This window comes from Oryx dammah, unplaced genomic scaffold (genome assembly GCF_014754425.2).
Source record: "Oryx dammah isolate SB20612 unplaced genomic scaffold, SCBI_Odam_1.1 HiC_scaffold_1, whole genome shotgun sequence".
In the NCBI taxonomy this organism is placed as follows: domain Eukaryota; kingdom Metazoa; phylum Chordata; class Mammalia; order Artiodactyla; family Bovidae; genus Oryx; species Oryx dammah.
This window is the reverse complement of record NW_024070185.1, coordinates 103,520,066-103,546,296: the sequence shown is the minus strand read 5'-3', so window position 1 is coordinate 103,546,296 and position 26,231 is coordinate 103,520,066. Positions and strand designations below refer to the sequence as shown.

The following is a 26,231-nucleotide window of genomic DNA, read 5'->3' as shown; positions in this document are numbered from 1 at the left end:
ATGGGAGATCTCAGGTTGTCCTGTGAGCCACGTTCTCTTTTTCCCCCTTTAAATCAGTGGTTGATAGGGGTGGAGGTGCTGGATATTTCAAAAGCAAAAGGGGGAAAAAAAACCCCATCAATCTTAGCCTGAAAAGGCTTTATGATAATGTTACAGCATAATAGGAATCACCACAGTATGAAAACTAGAAACTGATTTTGGGTGGAAAAGCTATTCCAGTGAAAGTTGTCAAGTATCTCCAATCCCCTTGCCTCTGCCCAGCCAAGGGAGTAGAGAGATGATGTCAGGGATGGGAAAGAGAAGAGAAAAAGAGGAGGGAGAATGGGCAAGGGAGGAGGGGAGGGGCCAAGGACAAGGAAAATTGAAAAGACTCTTTAGATACAACACATCAGAACAAGAAGAGATGGACATGACTACAAGGTTCCCTCCACCTTTCCTTGGCCAACTTCATTTATTACCTGCGGCAAATGCTGGATAGAAGAGGCCAGCTGTTCAAGTCAAAGGCACAAATAAGGCTGAAGTCATTCTTCCTGTCAATTCTCCAACCCGAAGAGCTCCTGAATCCTTTTGACTTTGTGGGTCTTTTGGTACTCATGTAGCACGTAATCATTTAAAAAGCCTTATCAAGGGCAGTGTTTCAATGCATACAAAGCACATTCCTTAGCCATTAATGTATTCATCTGATTCTCAGCAAAATCCTGTAAGATGGTTGTCATTTTTGCCTCTGCTTGGCAGCTCTGTTTTGCTTGGTTGCCATGCTCAATGCTTTATACAGTGCCTGGCACTGCAACAGCGAGCACAGCGCACACTCAGTAGATATTTCAGGGAAGACTCTCCTAGTGTGCTCATATGGAGTTAAAGAAGTGAAGGATCCACGGACTATGAGAGCCTGCTAGGTCATGGTATGTTCCAGGTGAACACCCCCCTGGCCCCCTGGAGCCATGCGTTCTCCTGGAGCTGACAAGGAATGGAGAGATCTTTCTCCCTTCCTTGGAGAAAATGACTTTCAGTGGTGGGAAGCCACAGGAGAGCAAAGATGACAAATCCGCTTGGCTCCGACTTTCATCCCTGGTTTCTTGTTAATCAACAGAGAGACCAAATGCTTTCCAAAGGATAAGAAAATAAGCTTGATCATTATGTTCAAATAAGTAAATAGGACTAAAATACTAGCAAAGTGTGAACTTGTCTGGTTATCAGAACAAACTTTTAGATGTTAAAAAAAAAAAGAATTTCAAGGGGCACTGAGTCCCTTTAATAACACCAGGCTTCACACACTGACCATCCTCTGTGTGCTAGGCACTATGCCAGGCATGTTACATGCCTCAACTCTTTTCATCCTGCCAATAAGTCTATGACGTTGGTCTTATGAAACTCATTTTACGGAAGAGGAAACAGAGCCTCAGATGGTTAAGTAATTCCATGGTGGGGAGCAGAATACTTGTGATGCTGTGGGTCCAGAGAGCATGCCAAACTTTGAAGGGATAAAACATGGGTTACAATATCAATTATTCAGCTTCTCACCATATCACCTACTCTAACGATGTCTACCCCGCAAGGGGTACTATAAAACTCAAATGGGATGAGATGGTTAATAGACGAACATATTCACAAATACATTAGCTCTGCTTTGACACATAAGGAAGAATTAACAAGTGAAAGCCTGGGAAGAGGAGATATTCCAAGCAAAGGGAACAGTTAAGAGAGAAAGTGAAATAAGATGATTGTGGTTTTGAGTGCAGTGGGAAAGCAGTAAGTGGTAAGGCTGGCAAAATAAGCTGAGCCCAGACTGTGAAGGGTCTTGCGTGTCACTTTAAGGAAACTGAACTTCATGCTGAGACAGCTGGGCAGTTAGTGAAGACTTTCAAGCAACCAAATGAAGGTTGTCTTTCAGAAAAACCAACATTTAGAGTCACAGATACTCTCCATCCATCCATCTATCCATCCATTCATCCACCTACCCACCCATCCGTCCAGAGAATGGCTGCCTCTGTCTGTGTCCAGGGCTAGGTTATAGTCCCTGGAGCTTCCAGTCTAGTGAAATCAGTTAAGAAAATACTGTATCAGTACAGATGACACACAACTCTTGCCTGTACCAAGGGACCATAAGGGGCAATGAGGACACCTCCGAGTTCCTAAGGAGGAAAAAGGAACACACCCAGGAGACTGATAAGCTGGGTGGTGACAAATTTGGGAGAAGGGTTGAGAAGAGGAAAGGGAAGGAAAGGTGGGGAGGAGGAGGAGGATAGGTAGGGAAGGGAAAAGAGGGACGGGAATGGGAGGGAGGGCGGGAGGGAAGGAAGGGGAAAGGAAAGAAAGGAAGGGGCAAGGAACAAAAGTCCACAGGAACTGTTACTTCATACAAGTACATACCTTTTTATATGAAAAGTCACATGTTTATATAAGCTATCCACTAGAGATCAGGCAATAGACGTGTGTGAAATATATTTATACAAGCCTACACTGATTTAAATTTACATTTATGACAATCTGTACAGACGTCTATTACATATCTTTGTGTATATACACTGCAGCTGTTGACACAAACACTGTTTATAAAAACTCGGTGCCAAGTTTTTTCTAGATGTATACTTTAGCACACCTGAAATATTCTGGGCACAAAAATGGGGAAGAGATTCACACAAGTAAGAAAAAAATGAAAACAGCCAGTGCCATTCGTTACCCTCTCACGGAAAACCCAGCAGTTGCAATGTATTATATGCTTGCATAAGTGATCTGAACTGAGATTTGAGTCAATCAGATCTAGCTATCTGATTCCTGAGCTACGAGCGTATCGTGGTATTGAATATCTCAGAAAATATTCATCTGTGAAGTACAGTGTTTGCTCAAGAGAAGGGAAAATAGGGTTTCTTTTTGGTACAACTACATTCTGTGGCCAAAGGCAAGAATTTCTGTGATTATATTTTTCCTGAAGTTCACAAGATGGAGTTAGTGGAACATAGTGAATATGCCATAAATATTTGTTAAGTGAAGAATTTTCTCTCTTGTTAATGTGGAGTTAAAACTATGAGGTTGTGGCTCTGTGGAATATCCTAGCTGGAAAGGACATTCTGTTGATAAGATGCTATCTTCATAGAAGCAAAGTGACTCACTCAAGGGCACAGACCTCATTGATGGCCAGGCTCAGACCAAAACCCCAACCCCGTCATCCTCCCCACACCCATGCTCTTGCCCCTACCCCAAAGATACGTCTGGCATCGCTCACAGATTGGGGAGTTTTATGTTTGAGAAGTCCAAAAACTTAAACACACAAAGATAAATAGGATGAAAATGAGTTGAGAAAAACATTGCAGAGCTTGGCTCATGGAAAAGTTTATTTCTTCAAGAATATTAAAAGGGTCTGAGCCAAATGGATCACAGAGCCTGTAATAGGATGCGCTAAAAAAAGAACAGTGTCTTTTCCTGGCCTGCGTGTACTAAATTTGCATATCCTAAAGGAAACCCAGGGCTGCTGGGTTTTCTTGGAGGCCTGAGTTAACTCTGGGTACAGGGCAGGTGGTTCAACACTTCAGTGGGATTCTGCTCCACAACTCCTGCTTTAAGAGGGTCGGGGATGAACCAGGAGCAGACCTAACCAACTGATAGTTTGGTTACATGGTGGTGCAGGGTGATACCAGGGAATTATTTCATTCATTCAAGTGGTAGAACAAACTGAGATGATTTTAGCCAGAAAAGTCACAGGGTAGTCTTGCTACTTCATCCACCCAGTGTGCACGTGTGCGTGCTCAGTCGTGTCTGACTCTTTGCAACACCATGGACTGTAGCACACCAGGCTCCTCGGCGCATGGAATTTCCCAGGCAAGAATACTGGAGCGCGTTGCTATTTCCTACATCAGGGGATCTTTCTGACCCAGGGATCAAACTCACACATCTTGCTTGTTCTGCACTGACAGGTAGAACTCTTTACCACTACGCCACTTGAGAAGCCCCATCGTCCTCCCAAATCTCTTTCAATTCCACTGACTCTTCTCCAATCTCACTGCCATTGACCTCTGCCAGGCCACCACCGTACCTCTCCTGGGTTCCTACCACAGCCACTTAGACGCACCCTTCTCCCACCCACCCCCAACCCCACCCCAGGTCTACTCAACCCCCAACCTCTTCATCACAGAGCAGACCAGGTGATCTTTTAAAACAGGCACATCTCACCATCTCCCAGACTCCTGCCAAGGCACGTGGCATCTCCTTATGAGCCTCAGAATAGTCCAAACCCATCCTCAGCTGGTCATTACACATCTCACCCCAGCTCAACTGCTTCCTAGTCTATACCTTTCTCTCCATACCCATTCAAGTTCCTACCCCACTATCTGTTCTTGCACATAGTATCTATGTCATTACCATATTGTGGATTAAAACTGAGAGACTTTAAAACACAGGAACACATATGCATGCATCCCATTAGCTATCTAAGCAGTAAGACATCACGCGCCATGCAGTGGCTGGGAAGCACCGCTGGTCACTCAGGAGAGAAAGCGAGCGAAAAAGGTAAACTGTGTCATAGTGTTATTATGAAAATATCTTTTCCTTGGAGGACACACTAAGAAGCCTTAGGAGGCCCTTAAGTCTCCAGATCACACTAAAATAACCAGTGCTCTCAACACAGTCAACTCCTCTCCCATTCTTAAATGCACCTTGCTGACTGATATGCTGACAGTTCCTCGGCGGGGCATCTCAGTTTGGGGGGAGGTCCCCCACTTGCTACTTGTCTCCCCACACTCTGTAGGTCTATCAGCACCAGCTTCATCACACCAGATGGACAACGCTCCCGGATACTCATCTGACTCTCCTATCAGAGAGCCAGCTCTGCAGAGTCTCCATGCCCAGCACAGTGCCTGCCTGGCGCATAGTCCCTGCAGTGGGCAGAGAGGAGATGGGTTTGTTCCTTGCATGGAAGAGACACAGAGCTTCTTCTGGGAGAACCCAACGTGGGTTCAGTTGGGGTGAAAAAGTCACCACTGCAGATTTCAGGAAGAACTTTCTAGCAGATGGCGCTAGAATGGGGAGACCAAGGAAATACATGAGCTGGTACTGGGTGCACACAAAGGGGATTCCTGCCCAGGGTGGGAACTGGGGCCGGGTGACCCCAGGCATCCCTTCCATGTATGACAGCCCGTGATTCTGTGAGGCCAAACTAAGGGCTCCTCCCAGGCACCCCTTGGGCTTTCCATTCCTGATGGGTCTGTTTAGAGTTCCCCAGTTTGACCCTCCTTTTTATTTCAAGCTACTTTAGAAGATATCAGAGCACAGCGCTGCCATTTTTCTCCCTCACGTTTCCTCTCTGATCCTTCTCCCTTGCTTTATTCTATCTCTGGCTTTCTCTTTTTCAACCTTCTTTCTAAAAATATAAAGGAGAACGGGGGAGTTCGCACTGAACCTCAGTGAAGAGTCAGATTCTGCTTCCTCAGGTAGCTGGGGGTCCCTACCCAAAGAAGGTTGGCCTGAGCTGCCCCACAGAACATGATGAGGGATTTGGGTAGGGGGCTTCTGTGTGGACATCTCCGAGGGCAACAGAGGGTGAGACAGAGGGCTAAGAGGGGGTGTGGGGTTTCTGCCAGCTTGGCTTCAGGGACTCGACCTGTGCCTTGAAGAAAGAGACACCACAGAAGGACCCAGAATGGGCAATTGGCCATGAGATTTGCTATGTTGCAAGCTGTCTTGCTTCAGGGCCGCGTGACAGGGCAACAAAGCATTGGGTGAAAGACACTTTCTTAATTTCTCTAGAAAACTGAGGGGCTGTGGCAGTGAGTGTAAGGGAGCAGAGACTGTTGGTCTGCAGGGAGGCCTGGGAGACTGCCCCACCCCTAGCATGGAAGGTCTGTGGGTGGAGTCCACAACCATGGCCATCCTGAGGTGCTTCCCCCCAGTGTCTTGCTGATACACGGATTCTGACAAGGAAATGACGTGGCAGGAGTCCGAGAGGAAAAACTGCGACACGTGGAAGACTGCCTTGGGTATTCCCAGGAATAACTGCAGGAGAATCAAAGGCTCGTGATGCCCTGAAGTCCTCCAGTATGTGTGTTGATTCTGACGTGAGCTTGTTTGTACCCACAGGCTGTCAAGGTCTAGGCCACAGACACACACACACACAGACACAGAGACACACACACACACACACACACACACACACACACACGGTGTCTTATCAAGTATGTGGCCTTGGGTATTTGATTCCTTAGGGGCTTTGCTTCTTCATATGTAAAGTGGGATGACATACCCAGAACAGTTCAGGTGCTCAAAAAGACTTGTGCTCAACAAGTGCATGAATACTGGCCTTGGTGGAAGGGAAAGGGCACACACTCCTAGCAATACAATGAATAAATTCTGGAGCTCTAATATACAGCATGGTGACAACAGTTGACAATACTGTATTGAAAAACTGCGTAACAACTAGATGTTAAACATTCTCACTGCTTCCCCCCCCCCGGCAAAAAAAAAAAAAAAAGAAAGAAAGAAATATGTGCAGTGACAGGTGTGGTGACTTTAAAATAAATGTGCTCTGCCATGCTAAGTCACTTTAGTCGTGTCTGACTCTCTTCGCCTCCACAGACTGTAGCCCACCAGACTCCTCTGTCCACGGGACTCTCCAGGCATGAATACTGGAGTGGGTTGCCATTTCCTTCCAGGGGATCTTGCCAACCCAAGGGTCTATCAGTCATCACACTGTACACCTTAAATTTACACAATATTAAAAGTCAATTATATCTCAGAAAAAATTCATTTTGGGGGGGGGAGTCAGAAAAAACAGACCTAAAAAGAAAAAAAAAAAAAAAAAAACCTGGGCTTGCAGGGTAATCTTAAGATCAAATGAGATGGTACATGCTGCTGCTAAGTCGCTTCAGTCGTGTCCAACTCTGTGTGACCCCATAGACGGCAGCCAACTCTGTGTGACCCCATAGATGGCAGCCCACCAGGCTCCCCCGTCTCTGGGATTCTCCAGGCAAGAACACTGGAGTGGGGTGCCATTTCTTTCTCCAGTGCATGAAAGTGAAAAGTGAAAGTGAAGTCGCTCAGTCGTGTCCGACTCTTCGCGACCCCATGGACTGCAGCCCACCAGGCTCCTCCGTCCATGGGATTTTCCAGGCAAGAGTGCTGGAGTGGGGTGCCACTACCTTCTCTGGATGGTTCATGAGAAAGATCATTAAAATCACAAAGCTCGATCTATATTGAAAGAGTTCTTTGCATACCCAACCTGCAAAAGAGCCCCCAGCCCGGCTTACCTTCTGCTTCCCGAGGACTCCAGTGTCCTGATGGGCCACAGGGCATCGGGGAGGAGGCATTGAAGGCATACTGCACCAGGAATCTCCCTTCCAGGCAAAGGTCACATGCTGATCCCAATTCTCTAGGAGGCCAAGGAAAGAAGGAAATGCACCGACTTAGGAAAGGTTGAATGAGTTCCCGACTCAACTGAACCAACGGCGTAGGTGACAACAACTGCTCCCCTATTGTCCTTATTCTCCCTTGGACTGTGAGGAGATCCAACCAGTCAGTCCTAAAGGAAATCAACCCTGAATATTCACTAGAAGGACTGATGCTGAAGCTCCAATACTCTGACCACCTGACGCAAAGAGCAGACTCATTGGAAAAGATCCTGATGCTGGGCAAGACTGAAGGCAAAAGAAGGGGCCAGCAGATAATGAGAGACTTAGACAGCATCACTGACTCCACGGACATGAATTGAGCAACTCCAGGAAATAGTGGACAGAGGAGCCTGACAGCTACAGTCCACGAGGTCACAAAGAGTCGGACACGACTTAGAGGCTAAACAACAATACTAAATCCTCCCTATCTGTGTGAGAGCTTCCAGAATATGACCATAAGTGAAATTCCTCTCCACCACCCAGGAGGGCCTTTCTTGGGTCTAAGCGTGTTCTGTTCTGATGGTGGATACACTTAAATTTAAAGCAGCCCAGAATCAACAGATCAAAGACTTACTACCTGCACTATTTCTTCATTTCATCAATGATTAAAAGTTCCACTGAAGATTTGATATGTGGTTGTGAGAAAATCTTTTACCCATCGGACCTCAAATTTTATTCTTTTAACAATCTCTGTCTGGTACCTACTATGTGCAGGAATTATCAGGATCCTAGGTATTAAATAGGAAGAAGGAATGGTTCAGTTCCTTCAGCTGAAAATGACTGGGATGAACTAGACAGTGCTTAAAGAACCTTCTAGCTCTGACATTCAGGGGATAGATGAGTCACTCTTGGATTTTACAGTCAAAAGCAGTTTCCTTACCATGCCATCTAATTCACTTCAGCAGCTTTCCAAGCGGCAAGCCAATCCCTCAATGGGACAAACCCCAGCAGTGGAATACGACAGTGGCTTTCCCCATCAGCTAGTATCTTATGTGTCTGGATTCAATCTCCCTTTAACCACAACAGCCTTTGGGATCCTACTTGTTCTCCAGACTTGGCCCCTGTTCAGGAGATAGTTGCTAGGAAGAGAGAGGGATAACAGCCCTCTTCTCCTGTACTAGAGTGAGCAAGCCCCAAACTCTGGAAATCTGAGCAACTTCTACAGAGCGAGTGGAGAGTGAAAATATCAAGAAAGGTCATAGCCCAACCCATTATTTCTCAAAATGCAATGGTCCTGCCAAAATCTCCTTCCTAAAAGAATCACCACCCTTCAGCAACCTGAAAGACGCAAGGGAGGGACCCTATCTCAAGCCTTAGGGCTTTTGCTTCACAGGGAAGCTCCACAGCCCCAGGGCTCACATGCTTGCTAACATCACAGTCTGCAGCTGGTCCTCATTCCTCCTCTACCCAGCTGCCAGGGAGCTCATCCCCAAACCTAAATCTGAATACTTTCTGCCTCTGCTTATCTGCTAATATGGTGACGAACATGTGTAGTTTAATGGCTGGATGGATAGATGGATAAATACCAGTCACTCCAACATGTTGCTAAGACTCATGACTAACCTAGTCTAGACCCTCAAATTGTGTATTCTGCATCATCAGCTTTATCATCAGAAATATGAAATCATACATAGGTATAATTTTATATGCACACTAATATTTAGTGATAGGAGAATGACTGAACAATCTAAGGTCAATCTGCTCAATGTAACAGTAAGCAGTTGGTACAAACACTCAAAGATCATTAAAATTTATGGAAAATGTGTTATAATGTTAAGGGAAGAGTCATATTCAAAACTGTACCTTATAGCAGCACCTCAATGCTGTTCAAACAACTTAACATGACAAACACTACCAGCAGCTATTTCTAGGTGGTGGAACTCAGGCTGATTCCTCTCTCCCTACTTCCATTCCTTCTGGTTTTCTGAACTTTCTCTGTATTTTCAGTATGTATGAGGCATTCTTGAACTAGCAATAATGATGATTATATGAATGCACTTGGAGGCAGAGGATGAAGGGTGGAGAGAGAATTGCTCAGCACTAGTCTGGTTCCATTACAATGACCACAATCCACGCATAGCAGCTCAGAGTCACAGGACTGGCTTTATGACGACAATGAGATTGCAAACATCCTTGTATGAATCCAGATTGCACTGATCTTAATGGTAACTGAGCTTTCTACTCTAGATGCCTTGCTTTAGAGGAAATGCATGTAGTCACCTGTACTTCACTGAGTTCTTGACAACTGTAGGTTCCCTATAAATACTTTGATGAATTAGTAAAACGTCATCCACCTGACAGTAAATGGGCCTTATTTACACAGAGTTCCACAAAGTGCATTCCCTCATGCTCAATCATGGGTTCATGTGTTCATTCACTGGATACTCATTGAACACTCTGGTTGCTGGCACTGTGCAGCTACCAGACGTTAACCAACCACGGGAGAGGAGATTTGATGTGGTACCTGCCCTCATAGACCCTGCAATCCAAGCAGAGGCAACAGCCCATAAACCAACAGGAAAATAATGTATATAAAGTACAGGTTGAATTACTGCTAGAAGGAAAGTTGATAGGTGATGTAGGAGAGACTAATGAGGGGTTGTGCAGGGCTTCAGATGGGCGCAACGCTGGCGGACCTTAGTGCAGGTATGACGAAGAATGACACCAAGAGTGGGAGTAAAGCAGCCCCGGCTTAGTCTAACGGTATGGAAAGGACCGAGGCGGGAGGATGGCCTTGGTCCATAGAGGGCCTGAAGGAAACTCGAGTGGCAAGAGTCAGAAATTAAAGACAGGACAGTAAGAGAGCCAGTGGGCAAGCAGGCAAGGACCACAGGGTGGAAGGCTCTGCAGACTCCTTGCAGATTACACATAAAAGCAATGGGAAGGCACTGGAGGGTATAACATGGGTGACATGATCCAATTCACATTTTTAAAAGATCAGCCTGAGTGATGAATGAAGAATAAATTGGGAAAAGAAGAGCACAGATAAAAGCAAAGTCAGGAAATAAAGAGCAAAGGTGTGATCCTGTATATGGTGGGTGACGTTCCCATTTTACAGATAAGGAAACTGAGGATCATGGGTACAGAGTAACTATACCAAGGTCAAAGCTCAGAAAGTCACAGTCAAAACACACTTTACCAAAACCATGCCATATCCTCCTACACATTCAGGGTATGTAAAATGTGTTTCTAACCTTTGGCATTTATTTGATTTTAATGGGCACCTGTACCTACACAGACAGAAACACACACACACACACACAGAAATCATAGAAACACAGGATGCTAAAGGATGCTAACACTGGAAGAGATCACCTTTCTTACTCAGGGTCCATGAGAATTAAAGTTTAAAGCTCCAAATCTGTGCCATCTACTTCAGCAGCCCCTAGTAACATGTGGCTATTCAAATCTAAATGAATTAAAATTAATATAGAATTCATTTCACTTCCTCAGTTACACTCGTCACAGTTCAACTGCTCCCTAGCCACAGTTGGCTTATGGCTACCACACTGGATATTACAGAAAGTTCTATTGGACTTCTCTAAGGTATCCACTGTACAGAAGGAATTAAGCTCACTCCTAGGCATCTAGAATGGTACTAGTTATGTACTATCCTTAGGAGAATTGAGAAAATAGTCACTCAAGTCATTTTCTACGTTCTGAGACTTAGAAAAAGAACCTTGGCTGAGAAAGCCTAGATTCCCCATTAGTTTACAGATCAGAAAACTGAGGCCAAAGAGGAAGAAGAAATGAAGTTGCAAAGACTTCAGACTCAGATCTCTTGGTTCCCAGTCCAGCATTCTTTCTACTATATACCACAGCCCATTGCTCAGAAAACTGAAACCATCCAGTCAACACATGTTTGCAAGACAGATAAAAATGAAGGAGTTAAAAAAGCCAAGGGTGGCCTTGAATTATTTATTCAGTTGCCCATGTGTGAGGACACCGGCGGTGGGAGGATCTGAGTATGTTTTTTTAAGGAAAACCCTTGTATTCTCTTCGACCACAGATGTGAGGAACAGCAGGAGGACATGACGATGGCCAGGGGCTAGAGGTTGGCATTGATGAATGGAGTGGAAAACATCAGAGATTCTGCAGGGAAAGAGGATTTCAAGTAGCTCAACAGCTCTGAAAACCTTTGTACAAGATGGGAGCTAGTGTTTCCTGAGCATAGAGTGTGTGTGCTAGGCATATCACAGATATCATCTTATTAAATTCCCCACAGAAGCTAGGTGGAGTGGGTATGGTTAGCACCTTTTATGGAAGAAGACTCAAGAAGGCCAGAAAGGATCAGAGGGGTGAGACAACTCACCCAAGGTCCCCTAGGCTGGGAGTGGTAAAGCTGAGACTGGAATACAGACCGCTTGACATCAAAGCTTATGCACTTTGTACTAAGTCAATTTCCATGAGTATGAACTCCTTGTGTATGGCAGATGGATAGATTCATTTCTTTAAAACAATTTATTGAACTTGCTGACCTACTTCCTTCAGTCACAGACTATAGTCTACATAGCTGTTAACCCTAATTAGATATGTTTCTAAAATGTCAGTTTTAATTTAACATATGATAACTCCATTATGAAATCTTAGACGGAACAGAATAGCTATTGTATGAGCCTCAAGTACCAACTGACTATAGATTATTAAAAACATACTGATTGAAGCTGAGGGCCCCATGTAATAGAGACATATCTCATTACACAACAATTAACCCTCCAATAGGTTTCCAACAATCAGATGGTATTTATTTAATGGACAATAACTGCTTTATGAAATACAAATTGAATACACACACAGGAAGCTTCATTTACAAAACTTCCATTTTTAAGTGGAATCGAGGCTAAGGCTTGACCAAAAGTCTGATACTTCTCATCGCCACAGAAAAAATAAATAAATCCACGGGCTGCTGGAAAGGCTGCTCTGAAGTGTCACATAAGGTTTCCCAAACCCAGCTCTGAGCTCCCAGTGAGGGCGGCTGGGGCAGAGGAAGGGGGTTTCTATAGAGCATCTCAGGAGTGCCTTTCCTTTCTCCATAATCCCATTCATCCAGCTGTCAAAGAAGGTTCTCGATTCAAGGATTGATAGTACTGAAGGAAAACTGGAGCCCAGATTTAACTGTGGTGCCATGATCTAATATATTTTTATGCACACACACACACATACTTGTGAGAATTCCTTGCCACATTTTATGGCCTGTATAAAGGGGAGAGTAACACCTCCTTCATAATTCAAGGTTTGGAAAAACTTAATGAAAGAACATGTGAGTCTGAGATGAGACACTGCAAAATGTGAGTCGGAGCCTGGCTCCCACCACTTTCTACAGGCTTCTGGCCAAATCTCTTCGCCTCTTTGAACTCCAATCCCTTCCTCAGCTGGCAAATGAAGGAGTTGATTCCCTTTTTACAGAAATTACTGAAGAGATGAAATGAGATCGTACAGCAAGCATTTAGTATAGAATCCAGAGCAGAGTGAGCAATTGATAAACAGCATGCACAACCCTTGAGTAATATTAATTCATCATCAGTTCAGTTCAGTTCAGTTCAGTTGCTCAGTCGTGTCTGACTCTTTGCAACCCCATGAATCACAGCACGCCAGGCCTCCCTGTCCATCACCAACTCCCAGAGTTCACTCAGACTCACGTCCATCGAGTCAGTGATGCCATCCAGCCATTTCATCCTCTGTCGTCCCCTTCTCCTCCTGCCCCCAATCCCTCCCAGCATCAGAGTCTTTTCCAATGAGTCAACTCTTCGCATGAGGTGGCCAAAGTATTGGAGTTTCAGCTTTAGCATCATTCCTTCCAAAGAACACCCAGGGCTGATCTCCTTCAGAATGAGCTGGTTATTATTTCCACCATCGTCAATATTGTATTATCATTATTGAATAAAACATTCCCAAGAAGGGCTGGGAGGGGGCAAAAATACTAAACCACACTAATTTATAGCCAAGTTCCAACCAAATTAAATGTCAACCTGTTAGTACATCTTCATGATCCTTTAAAATCCCCTAAAGCTTCAGCGCCTTGGGGAGACCCAATGTTGAAAGGCACCACAAGAAATGATTTCATTCATGTTTCCACCTTCAGGCCACTGAGGCATCATTAGACCCACCTTTCAGTGGAGTATAAGACTCAGGGGAGAAATTGACTTGCCCAAGGCCATACGGCTAATAAGTAACTGATAGCAGCTCAACTCAGGCATCTTGTGCCTTGACTTATCATCCCTTGATCTTCTAAAAATTCTACCTTCAGTTCTCTTAAACAACAAAGGCAAAGATGCTCATTATACAAAAATACATACATATATATATATATGCATGTGTACCCATCAAATATAATGTACCCTTCTTATATTGTACTATGTGTATACAAAGGTGTTAGCTCATTAACCAGAGGCAGGTTAAATGCCCAAGCTCATGAGATGTGACCAGTACCTCCATTCCAGACGAGGTTCAGGCGACAGAAATTTCCAGGTTTTTAACAATAAAATAAAGCTTAATATTCACCACAGAAATTATGCATCATTACTCATTGATTTCTGTTAGCAATCATTTATGTGTTCCCTGATCCCCATATCTACAACATGTCTATATGGAGCAGTCGCTGTGCTAGTTAGTCCTTGACTGTGTGTGTTATTCCCTTAGTCGTGTTCAACTCTGTGCGACGCCATGGACCATAGCCCACCAGGCAGGCTCCTCTGACCATGGGATCCTCCAGGCCAGAATACTGGAGTGGGTTGCCATTTCCTTCTCCAGGGGATCTTCCTGACCCAGGGATCGAACCTAGGTCTCCTGCATTGCGGGCAGATTCTTTACCATCTGGGCACTTGTTAAACAAGAGCAACAACAAAAGACAGAGAAATCCCTCTCCAAGGCTGCTTCCCTTCCAAGTTTCCCTCTTCTTGGCAGGAGAGAGAGAGAGAGAGGGATCAACACTTCACAGGCCACACTCACCTTTCAAAGACGTGGCCATCGATGGGAGGGAACCACTCCAGCATCACAGAGTCGGTCGTGTGGCCCACGACCTGGGGGGCGAGGGCGATGGGCGCCGGCTTCCTGGAGGGCTGCCAGCCTTGGTACACCAGGTCCAGGTAACAGTGCATTCTGGCGACTTGATTGGGTGTGAAGGAGTCGGTGCAGTCGTCATCTGCAAGCAGGCAGAGGGAGAGATAAGCACCTCATTGCACGGATGGACAGGCAAGAGAATGATGACGCCTCCCGGGCGGCCCGGAAGCCAGCACCCTGGCCCTTGCCAACTGGGAGCTGGCCTCTTCCCGTGCTCGAGAGTTAACAGTCTGTGAACAGATTAGTGCAGCCATCACGTCTGCAGACAGGTGAGAGGGAGCATTAGGAGGGGGAGGGCGGATGGGACTGAAAAGGCACGCCATGGGTAAGGACAAGGGCAAGACGAGCCACTTTCCATGGGCCCCCATCCACCGGTCAGTAAGTTCCAGCCAATCAGTCAGTATCTCTCACTCATCCACTCGTGTCCTGTCTGTCTGCTCACTCATTCTTTCACATGCTTACTTGTTCCTTCACTCCCACCTTCACATTTGCTCATCGGCTCGTTCATCAGTTCTGCCCCTTACTGATGCAGCAATGCTGCCTTCCAAACCAGCCTTCTGAGCATCGATTCTATACTCTCTGCTTGAAGCCAAGGGCCACGGAAACCTACAACACTCCTGCCGTTGGGGAGCTACCAGTCTAGTTATAGAGTAAAGGTCAGCTTGCTGTGTGGCTCAAGGTGGTTATAAGGCTGTTCAAGTTTGTGACGCCAGTCCCCAATGACAAGGCGATAGTGTGTTGAGGAAGACAGATAAACTGGAGAGGCTTCTGGGGGAGGTCCTGGAGGTCAACCAGGTTACACCATTAAGACTGGGGAAGAAGATGGGGGATGGCAGAAGGGGCAGCTCAGGACCACAGAAGCCATGAGCCCTGGGCAGTGAGCACAGGGAGACTCGGAAGTAGTCCAGGCTCAGCATCCAGCCTTCAGTGTCCACGGCAGGAATGCAAGGACAATGACACCTTCTGCACAGCACTGTCGCTAGACACGGACTGTGGGCTTAGTACATGCTTTGTACACAGGATACTGCGCTTTGGGCATGTGTAACTCTCCCATTAGTTTTGGAGTAAATACTCTGATTGCTCCATTTCACAGAGGAGGAACCTGAGGCTGAGAGAGGTCTCACTACATTTTAAAGATCACAGACCTAGGGGCAGATCTGAGATGTGAACCCAGGCAGTCTTGACTCCAAGGCCACATTTCTAATCAATATGAGAACTTTTTTCTGAGTGTCCATGAGACCTTGTATGGGCCAAGTGTCCCGCAGGTGTTTGATAAATAGGAGTTGAGCCTGAATCGGAGGGGACCAGAATACAATCTCATCTCTGAATGTCTTTAGATCTAATGACCTTCAATTCTACCCTCTGTTTTCTAGGATGAGGAATGAAGGCCTCGACCCGAGACTCTTCCCTGCCAAGGAGGAAGCTTGCCTCCCGTCTCTCCCTCCAACAGCTTTACTCAGCTGCCCCAGGGAAAGATCAAGGCACTGTGTTGGCTTGGTTTCCAAAAACACCACTTCCCAGAGGTGTCTGCCTGGCCAGGGTTTCTGCAGCTGGGCCCCAGACAGAGGGGAACAGGGCTCACCAGATCTTAAAATAAACCCACCATGGGAATTCCACAGTATAAACTCACTTTCTCTTATCAAACAAACAGAAAATAAGTTCGGGCAGGTGCTGGGCAGTTGGACATGACCTTGAGAATCCAGCTTGGGGAAGGGATAGAAGTGTGAGGAGGTTATACACAGAAGCTGCCTCTGATCCCCTTAGCAATTTTTGATGGTCTCCTTGCCAGCACCCTGGGGAAGACTTTTATACATTTGGAAGAAGCAGAAGAGCCTGGAGTCCTTTGGAGAACACCACCAAAGAATGACTAGTTGCACAAATCACTCTCAAGCTCAGATACTTGCATGTAACTCCTTGGATACAAAACAGGCTATGGGTTGCTTTTGCCTGGAAAATAAGACTCCAAATGCCCCCAGTGGTCTAAGAAGGACTGAACGGGCTGGTACATTTTCCTTTGTTACCAAGGACTTTGTACTTCATCCCAAAAGCTTTGGAAAAGCCACTAAATAGGTTAAAAGCAGGGGAAGGGCATGCTGGCTAAAGAAGTAAGGGTTATGTAGTTAGATTCATGGGTGAATGATCTGGAGTCAAATGATTTCATGACCACTGTGCCTCAGTTTTCACACCTGTAAAGTGGAGATAATGATGATAACAAGAGTGCTGGTGTCAGAATGCTGCCGAAGGTCATGGCAAGTGTAGCATCAAGAGGCAGGAGCAATGCTCAGTGAATGCTCACTGCCTCGGGTCTTGGGATAGTGCAGGCACCTCTGTGTGTGTGTGTGCTTGCGTGTGTGCACGTGTGTATGTGTACGCATACACTAATGTGGGTGAGTGTTAGGGAACTAGAAGCAGGAAAAAAAACAGAAATTAAAAGAATCACTCTCTTTGATTTTGCAACATCGCCATTTAGGAATTCGATGGAGCGATACTCATGAACAAACATGAGGGAAAACATATATACAAGGACATCTTTTGAAATATCATTGACATAGAAAAAATGTTAGAAATAACACATCTGTCTATTAACAGGGGGAGGACTCTGTACATTAAGGCACACGCACAGAACAGAATTCTAATCAGTCATTTCCCAAACAGGAAGTAACTCTAAAACTCAGGCCCCTTGTGTATAAGTTGGGGACATTTAAATCAACCCCACAACCTAGAGTGATGGTGTGGCTTCCATGAGCTGGAACACATACAGCATTTATTTGATGAATGAGAGAGAAAAACAGCAATTTGCTTTCCTCTCTATATTCTGATTTGTTTGGTTTTCTTCTTCCAAAGGAGCTACTTTCCTTTTATAACTTAAAAATTAGCCATTTCCATGTCTGCCAATTTAAAAGTTTGAAAAATGGGTAGGTGACAGAAGCTGGGAGGAGGACAGAACTGTACCTGAACTTTAAAACTGAAGTCAAAAAACATCACTCCCAGAGCTAGATCACTTAGAGAATAAACTGCTGCCGGAATCTTGGGTGAGGTACCAAAGAGTTTCTGTCGATCATAAAGCCTCTGCCCCAACTAGCTGACGTTTCGAGTTGGCCCCTCTTAGCTTCCTGTCTCTGCAGGCTGACCCTCCTGACACCTGTGGCTCCTTCGTCCTGGTCTGTAGGACCAGCCAACCCATCCTGTTCTTCTGTCCCCATGCTGCCTCCAACCAGAAGGGACATGGGGGACTTCAGAATTCTGGGAAGCTACACCAGTCCCCGCGCTGTTGCTGTTGTGCTGTGAGTTTGCAATTTAAACTTCGTTCTCAAGAACAATTTCCACCTGCAGCTGGAAGGCCACTGGGCAGGGAGGTTCAAGGCCGCCACTTCCTGTGGGACCTCAGACAAAATGCCGACCCCTGACGGCCTTGTTTCCACCCACTGTGAAACAGGGACTCATGAGCCTGCCTGCCTTCTACAGCCAAGGGAAGCGTGCAACTAGCTCATCCATTTCTGAAGTGTGAATAACTGATGGTTTTGTTTTAAAAACAATGATAATAACAGTAACAGCAATAGATGATTATATCCACTGCAGAACACTTGGTATGTGCCAAGCATGTTACAAAGAAATAAACATCAACCTAAATATTACCTAGAGATTAAAAAAAAATATCTAGTATATATGTATGTGTAGATGGATATGAATATCTATAGTGGATTTCTGTAATTCTTATCATCACGAACATCATATATATATGTATACACACATACACACAAACATACACACACTTGTGATGAGATATGATATATGTGCCAGGTCTTATACTGTACATTGGGTTCTGGAGTGTTTTCACAATTAACAGTCAACAGATAATCCTGCTAATCATCACTTACTGAGCACTAGTTTTGGTACCAAGGACAGTTCTAACCCCTTCACCTGTATGATTCTCATGCAAGGTGAGGGTGATTGTCCTCCATGAACCGATAAAGTAACAGGCTTAGACAGAAGGAACTTGCCTGAGGTCAGAGTCAAAGGCTGGCACACAGAGAATTCAAGTTGGTTCTCACACTCTAGACTTTATGCTCCGAACCACTGTGTTCCTATCAACTGTCTGCTACACCATCTTCAGTGATTACAGGATGTTCTGTCATATGAGTGCCTTGTGATTTATTTCAGCAACCCATTCTCTTTTTGGATTTGTAAGAAGCTTCTAATTTTTCACACATGTAAGCATTTCTCTTCTATGCCTGTTACACACTTCAATTAGTAAATGTCTAATTAATATGTGGAGAAAAAAAACGTTGCTAAAAACATTTTTAGGACTAAATCTTTAAACACATTAACAGATTTATTTCCTTAAGACATACTTCTTAGAGGTGGGGCTGCTGTGTCAAAGCTTAAGTGCATATTAAAAGGGACACACAGAACAGCAATGACAAGCCGCTTGCTCCCATAGCTGGGGAAGGCCTGGTTTCTGCACTATTGAGGAAGCTGGGCTTGGAGGTCCTCTTAGTGGGTTCCTTATGGCATATTGTCTTCAGGAAGTAAGAGTCTGACCTGCCGTCTTTCTATCTGCCTGAGGATTAGCCAACAACTCAACGTGACTGCATTCACCCGGTGCTTGACTAGGCTTGCCCCTAGCACTTGCCCTGGTGTCTGCTTAATCTGAGCAGTTGGGACACTCTCGAACTCCCCCAGTGTCAGAAAGGGAGCCAGATAATTTTTGCTTAAATGCAGGCTCTGCCATGAAAGGCATGCCTTGTTTTTGCTGTGTGGCCCTGGGAAAGTGACAAGTTCCCTAAGCCATGCTTTCTCCATTTGTAAAGTGGGTGCAGTAGTAATAGCACTTATCCCATTGGGCTATTTAGACGATTCAATGAGACAAGCCCATTGGGCGTTGCCCACAGTGTCTGGTATGTCACAGACACTCAGTAGTTTGCAGACTCGCCACCAGCCATGTTCAATTCATTACAGTCTTAGGACTAACAATTAATTCAGGTCCTCAGCTTCACTCTCCTTGCTCAACAAGTGGCTGATGGCTACCATGCAGGGGAACACAAACACAGTACACCCATTTCTGCAAAAAGCCAGAGCACTCGAAAGGAAGGAACTCTAAGCAGCGGGCCCAGCAAGCTCTCTGCCCTCTTGTCTTGACTGCAAAGCCCCCGTGTGTCCTTCTCCCCAGCCCTGAGAACCCAATCCTGGTCTGCATTTTGAATTTCATCCAGCTGCTTTTGTCACCTCATCTATCAGAGATCCTAAGAAAAACAAACATTTCAAAGCTCGTGGTCTCCTTGAATATGCTTTTGCGGGTGTAAGTTTGTTATCGTAGCTCAGTGAATTAGTTCTGCTGTTAATGGGTCACTGAGCTGAGGGGTTCCTTTAGAAAAGCAACATTAAATCAATCACCCTTTAGATCTGTACAAAGGGGAACAACAACAAAAAAAAGATTTAGTTTATGGGGGTCCAATAGCGAGTGGCAGCTCCTGGCCCCTAAGAGGCCGGCAAACTTCCAAACTCATGTTATTGTTTATTGTCCATGTGCACTGAGCTGGCCAAGGAAAGGTGCTGTAGAAATGGAACTTAACCAGGGCTCTGGGAGGGGACAGGACACCAGATACGGATGCTGGTTTGGCTGGGAATGGGAGCATGGTAGGAAGCTGCTTTTGAGGAAATCCCTAGCACTTGGGTCTTTTTTAGAGACCCCCAAGCTAGGGGCTGTTTATGGCACCAAGCGTGGGTGCTGACCATTCAAGAGACCTTGGGTGTGAACTGTATGAACCTTAAACTGGAGATGCCCCCAGAGATCGTTCAGTCCAAACGGGAAACTGGGAAGACCCACTGGCAGTCGTGGAACCCACTGGATTTGGGGAGGGACAGCCTCTCTTTGAATGCAATCAGAGGCAAATCCCATCAGAAATGGAAACTGCTAGAAGCGGGCTCCCCTGCTTTAAGCAGAAATGGAGGCTCAGAGTCACACAGCCACTCAGAGTGCCCTCACCTCCCTGACAATGATCTTTCTGGCACAGACTCGAAAACCACCCAGATCTCTCAATAGCCCACTCAGCCATCAGCTAGGTCTCACTGGAAGGGTGGCACAAGAGGAAAAGAGAAAAACCAGCCACCTGTGAAACGGGGGTAGTTCCAGTCCCAGAGGCTTGTTGAGAGAGTTAAACAAGATGGCATATGTTAAAGTCCTTTATGAACAATAACTTTTTATTTTATTTAATTTTTTTTTTTTGAAATCTTTGGGCTGTGCCGCGTGGTATGTGGGATCTTAGTTTCCTGACCAGGAATTGAACCCACATCTCCTGCACTGGCAGCGTGGAGTCTTAACCACTAGACCACCAGGGAAGTCCCGTGAACAGTAAACTTTTATAGAAGTAGAAATATTTCTATACAAATCAACTTTATATACCTGTTGTCAGAGAATTTATTCATATTCTTCCCTACTTGCCTTTCTTTCTCCTTCCTCCCTTTCTTCTTAGCAACCATTTTTAAAAACACAAGGCCTGTGCTTGCTAGGTGCGGAGAGTACAGTGATGTCTTAGAGACAATCTCTGCCTTTATAGAGCTCACTTGCTTTGGTGGTGGAAAGAAACACCTAAATTGACTATTATGATAGAGCTGGATGTTCAGCTAACACACACCAGCATCTGGCGCTTTCCTCAAAGTCTCTTGGCCTAGGGGTGAGGCTGTGACCATCCCAAGAAAGGGGTACCTCATTCGTTCTTTTTGTTTTTTTAAAGATTTTTCTAATGTGGACCATCTGTAAAGTCTTTACTGAATTTGTTACTATATTGCTTTTGGTTTATGTTTTTTGGTTTCCCTGGCCACGAGGAATATAGTGTCTTACCTCCCCAACCAGGGACTGAACCTGCATCCCCTGCATTGGAAGCTGAAATCTTAACCACTGGACTACCAGGACAGTCCCACGATAGCTAATTTTCCAAAGATGTTATAAGGACTAGAGCTGGTCTTGATACACACTAAAAGGAAGTTCAGGGGATCTTGGAATGCACAGAATGAGTTATTAACACTGTTATTGATGGTACTAAAAAGGACTCTGAGTGGGTATATGCAGTGAGGGAAAAAACAACTCCATCTCATGTAATAATTTCATTATTTGCAAAACCAAAAGAATTCTATTTTACTGTAATAAAACAGTAAAAAAGCATGTGAAAATTTTGTGTGTGTGTTTTTTTAAACTTTCAACAATCACCAGCTTAGAAAACTATAGCTGCAAAAGTAGGAGAAACCTCAGAGATCAATTCCAGAGTTTCCATTTTCTTGAGAAAAGTGGGATCCAGAGATGGGAAGTGATGGACCCCAAGGCAGCAGGTGACCTAGCAGCAGAACCCGACCTTCTACTCAGGTTTCCTGACTTTAAGCCCTGGTCAGCTTCCCAAAGCATCTTTCTGAGGAGCTTTTAGATACATCTTCCTTGCATCCCTGAGGTACTCATGGAAGGCACAGGTACTCGATTACTTGGGATGAGGACGTGTTGGGATGAAAAGACCTTAGGAAAGACAGGCAGCCTGCTTGAGCCAGGCCGGGAGGCCACGTCTGACACTCTGGTACTCTGGTGCAGTGTGTGGGCCTGCAGAGGGTGGGCCTTACCTGCATAGCTCATGAAGTTGTTGTATGGAGTGTTGAAGAAGCTGTTGAAGCCACATGTGTCGTTCCCTGGCCCCGGGTCTCCACAGAACTTGTGTTTCGGAGCTGGGTTGGTGTCACTGCAGAGGTCTCCGGTCTCATAGGAGGGCTCTGTCTCCATGCAGGGGTCACTGCAAGACTGGATTTCCGAGATGCCTCGGAAGATGTGGTAGAGGCCCAGGCTGTGTCCAATCTCATGGATCATGGTGTGGGTGTGCCCAGGGATGCCGTAGAAAGATGGATTCAAGACGATGCCACCTGCCAGGGGAAGTCAGAGCGTTAGGTGAACAGGGCACCCTGTTTCCTGCTGCAGGAGTCCCCAGATCCCTCAAGGGGGAATGGGGCACAGCCCAAAGTAACCACAGTCTCCTCCACCCTATGACTCCATGGCTGAGAGTCGTTCTGACTTGTGGCATGAATCACTGATGGAGTAGGAAGAAGTCTCAAAGTCATTTTGTGCAGTCCCTTCATTTTTCAGTTGAAAACACCGATGCCTAAAGGAGTGAGGCAACTTATTCAAGGGGATGTCAAACTACTTAGAAGGAGTGGCATGATTACAATTCAAGGACTTCGATTTCTGGACTGGCAAAGATTTCAGCTGCAACCTCTTAGGAAGTAAGGCATGCCCCAGTTTATGAATATCTACACTACGCTGTGAAGTTGAGCAAGTTGATTGCCGTCTCTGAATCCCATTTCCAAAGCTCTGTACCCTATGAGAGTGAATGTTCATAAAGGCCAGCACTGTGGCATACTCACATTATAACATTGATAATAATCAGTGTTTCCTGAGCATTTATTACATATTTTCAGGCCTTGTGTTCAGTGTTTCACATGTACAAGCACACTTAATCATCTCACAACCCCCCGAGAGGGGCACTGACTCACAGAGAGGTGACACAATGGGCCCATGATCGAATTAGTAAGCGGGGAGTTCAGACCTGAACCCAAGATCCTTGGATTCCAAAGCCAGGAATCTTAATCAGTTCTGCTGCTAATGCCCACCACAGGCACAGAACATGGCATCTCAGTAAGTAAATGTTGACTATCTGCTGAACGCCAACCCAGTGAAAGAGGTGAGGCCTAAGTAATTACGTGTAAGTAGCCAGCATAGCACCTTACACACAGCAAGTGCCTTGTTTACTGTCTAGCCACTTGTTACCCCAAGTGCACCCCAAAACGAGCAGCTTCAGCTTCACCTGGAGGTGATCAGAAATGCAGACTCCTAGGCCCCACCCCAGACCTAAAGAATCAAAATAATAAGTCTTTTACCAACAGCCCCAGATGACTTGCCTGTATGTTCTAGTTTGAGAAGCGATAAACCACCCTACATATCTTAAAAGAATGACCGTTTCTTACTTGGGCAGATTGATTGATCAGATCTCAGGGGAACCAATGGACAGCATGGTTCTGTGTTTGTATTCAGCTACTGGAGAAATACATACAGGTTGGCAGATAGATATTTCAGCTGGAAAATCGGAGTGTGTTTAAGGGAAGGTTAAGCTTCAAGTCCAAGCACAGAGGGATGAATAAAGAAGGTGTGGTACATATTTACAATGGAGTACTCTTCCGCCATTAAAAAGAAGGAAGTAATGCCATTTGCGGTCCATTTGGATGGACCTAGAGATTGTCACATTGAGTGAAGTAAGTCAGGTAGAAAAGGAGAAATATTGTATGACAGCCTTTATATGTGAAATCTAAAAAGAGATGACACAAAATGAACTTACAAAACAGAAAGAGACTCGGGGACTTAAGAGAATGTACATATGGTTGCCGGGGGAAAGGAATAGTTAGGGAGTTTGGGATGGTCATGTACATACTGCTATATTCAAAGTGGATAACCAACATGGACCTACTGAACAGCACAGGCAACTCTGCTCAATGTTATGTGATGGTCTAGAAGGGAGGGGAGAATAGATAGAAGGATATGCATGGCTGAGGCTCTTCATTGTTCACCTGAAACCATCACAACATTGTTAATCAGCTATACCCCCCATACAAAATAAAAAGCTTTTAAAAAAAAGAAAACGCTTCACCTCTGAGCAATCTGCAAGCAGTGGATGTAAGTGCAGAGCAGCTCACTACAGAACGGTGAGGAGGGAGGCCCTTGCTATTCTCTGCTGGCAAGCCTGGAGCAGGCGTGGGGGGAGTTTTATCTCAGACTGAACTGATGGGAGGGCAAGCTTGCTCAGTCATGGGGCTCATGGAGTCGATTAATTCTGAGCTGCTTAGAGCCTTCCAGCACAAAGATAAAGATGTATGAGGGGGTGTGTGTGCTTGCACGTGTATATGTGAGAAGCGGCAGGCAGAGGCAGGGAGGAAGAGAAATTGAGACAGGAAATCTCTCTCAATTATTTTCTGTCAATCATAATATGAAACATAATCCCCTTCCCACCCAAGGCTTTTTCCAGGGATCATGGTGTAACAGCAGGAAAAGAGGGTGTGTATATATGATTCTAATAAATTGGGTTTGATTGGGCCTACTGCAGAGGAACTGCTCAGGATCAGCATGTCTCAGGATGGAGAGGTGGCAGCCTGGGAGGCCGGCTGGAGTTAGCCTGACATGGGTTGCAATCTTCATTCTGTTTTGCAATGGCTGTGTGATCTTGAGAAAGTAACTGCACCTCTGGCATGTTCTGATATAAGCAGCAGCAGCAGCAGCAGAGCACCAAAGATTCTCAGTCTCTCTGTGAAGCTGTAATATTGAGGTCAATGGAGAACGAAGGGAGGCGCGGTGCTGGCAGGACCCCATAGGTGTTTCCAGGGGATAATGAGAGGATTGCAGGTTTGATGTCCAGGCTGGGTCTCCCAGCTTCCCCTCTTCACAGAGCGACAGCACAGAGCTTGAGTCCTGTTTCACTGCCTCTCTTAAAAGGTGAAATAGCTTGAGGCTGACATCATCCTGAAATACTATAACATGCTGTGGATTTATAGCCTTCTGTATGCCTGGTCCTGAGCAAGTCTCTGAAATTCAAGGAATTATCAGGAGTATTTCTCTCTCACTATAGAAACTTGCTGCTCAACCATTCTAAGGCTCTAATCATGACCCTTTTGGTTGGTTTTTCAAAAGGAGAGAATTTCAGTCCTGAGAAGGGTCTTCAGAGGCCCTCTAGTCTAACTTACTCACTTAAAATCTGAAGACATTGAGACCTGGAGAAGGAAAGAGACTTGCCTAAGGCCATCCTGTGAAGTGAAGTCATAGCTGAGAACAAGCCCATATGTTGGCTTTGGGCCAGCAAGATTCCCATACATCATGTAGGCATGTGATATGAGCTAATCAGCTTCAGCTTGCCTAAGCTGCACACTTTCTTTCACCCAGCCCCTGTCTGTCTAGGTCTGTCTGTCTACCCATCCATCATCTATCTCATGGTTTCTCAACAACAGCACTGCTGGTATTCAAGGCCAGGTAACTCTTTAACGTGGGTACCACAGGAGATCCAGCGGCATCGCCGGCCTCTACCCACTCGATGCCAGTAGCATTGCCGCATTTGTGAAATCCAGAAATTTCACTTGACCTTGTCAAATGTCTCCCAGAACATAAAAATCCTCCAGCTGAGAACTGCCAGCTGTTTACTGTCTCTGTCTCTACATAACCACACATATTTGTGTATGCACACACACACACACACACACACACACAGAGACATACAAACTGGTTTCACTCTCTTAAAAACCACTAGCAGAAGATAGTGCTCTGGAGCCAACATAGTCTAGAAGTTGACTCAACACAGCTTTATTGTTTGAAATTGCAAAGTCCCTCAGCTCTAAGATATTGTGGATTTAGAGCAGCTATTGGACTCTGGCTGTATCACTGGAAAATCAGACAGGCCTGAGGAAAGATCCAGCACTATCACTCTGCTGAGCCCTAACATTCTCAGAAAAAGGTATCCATTGAATCATTACTATTCACTGGTGTAAATAATAGGAACATTCTAACACAGGCAAAAGAGCTAAATAAATTGTAGTGCCCTCACTCAATGGCATATTGTTGGTATTTAGTCATTAAGTTGTGTCTGACTGTTTTGCAACCCCATGGACTATATATAGCCTGCTAGGCTCCTCTGTCCATGGGATTTCTCGGGCAAGAATACTGGAGTGGGTTGCCATTTCCTTCTTCAGGGGATCTTCCTGACCCAGGGATCAAGCCTACATCTCCTG

At 45.4% G+C, this 26,231-nt stretch overlaps 1 protein-coding gene across 1 annotated transcript in view; it reads right to left on the bottom strand.

Annotated features, from left to right (window-relative positions):
- Positions 1-26,231, bottom strand: part of PAPPA (pappalysin 1) — a 263,068-nt gene that overhangs the window by 179,227 nt on the left and 57,610 nt on the right. The window contains exons 5-7 of the mRNA XM_040238522.1: positions 22,041-22,334; positions 14,325-14,517; positions 7,236-7,357 (exon numbers count right to left, since the gene is read on the bottom strand). Coding sequence (XP_040094456.1) covers positions 7,236-7,357; positions 14,325-14,517; positions 22,041-22,334 — 609 coding nt within the window. The remainder of the gene's footprint in view (positions 1-7,235; positions 7,358-14,324; positions 14,518-22,040; positions 22,335-26,231) is intronic.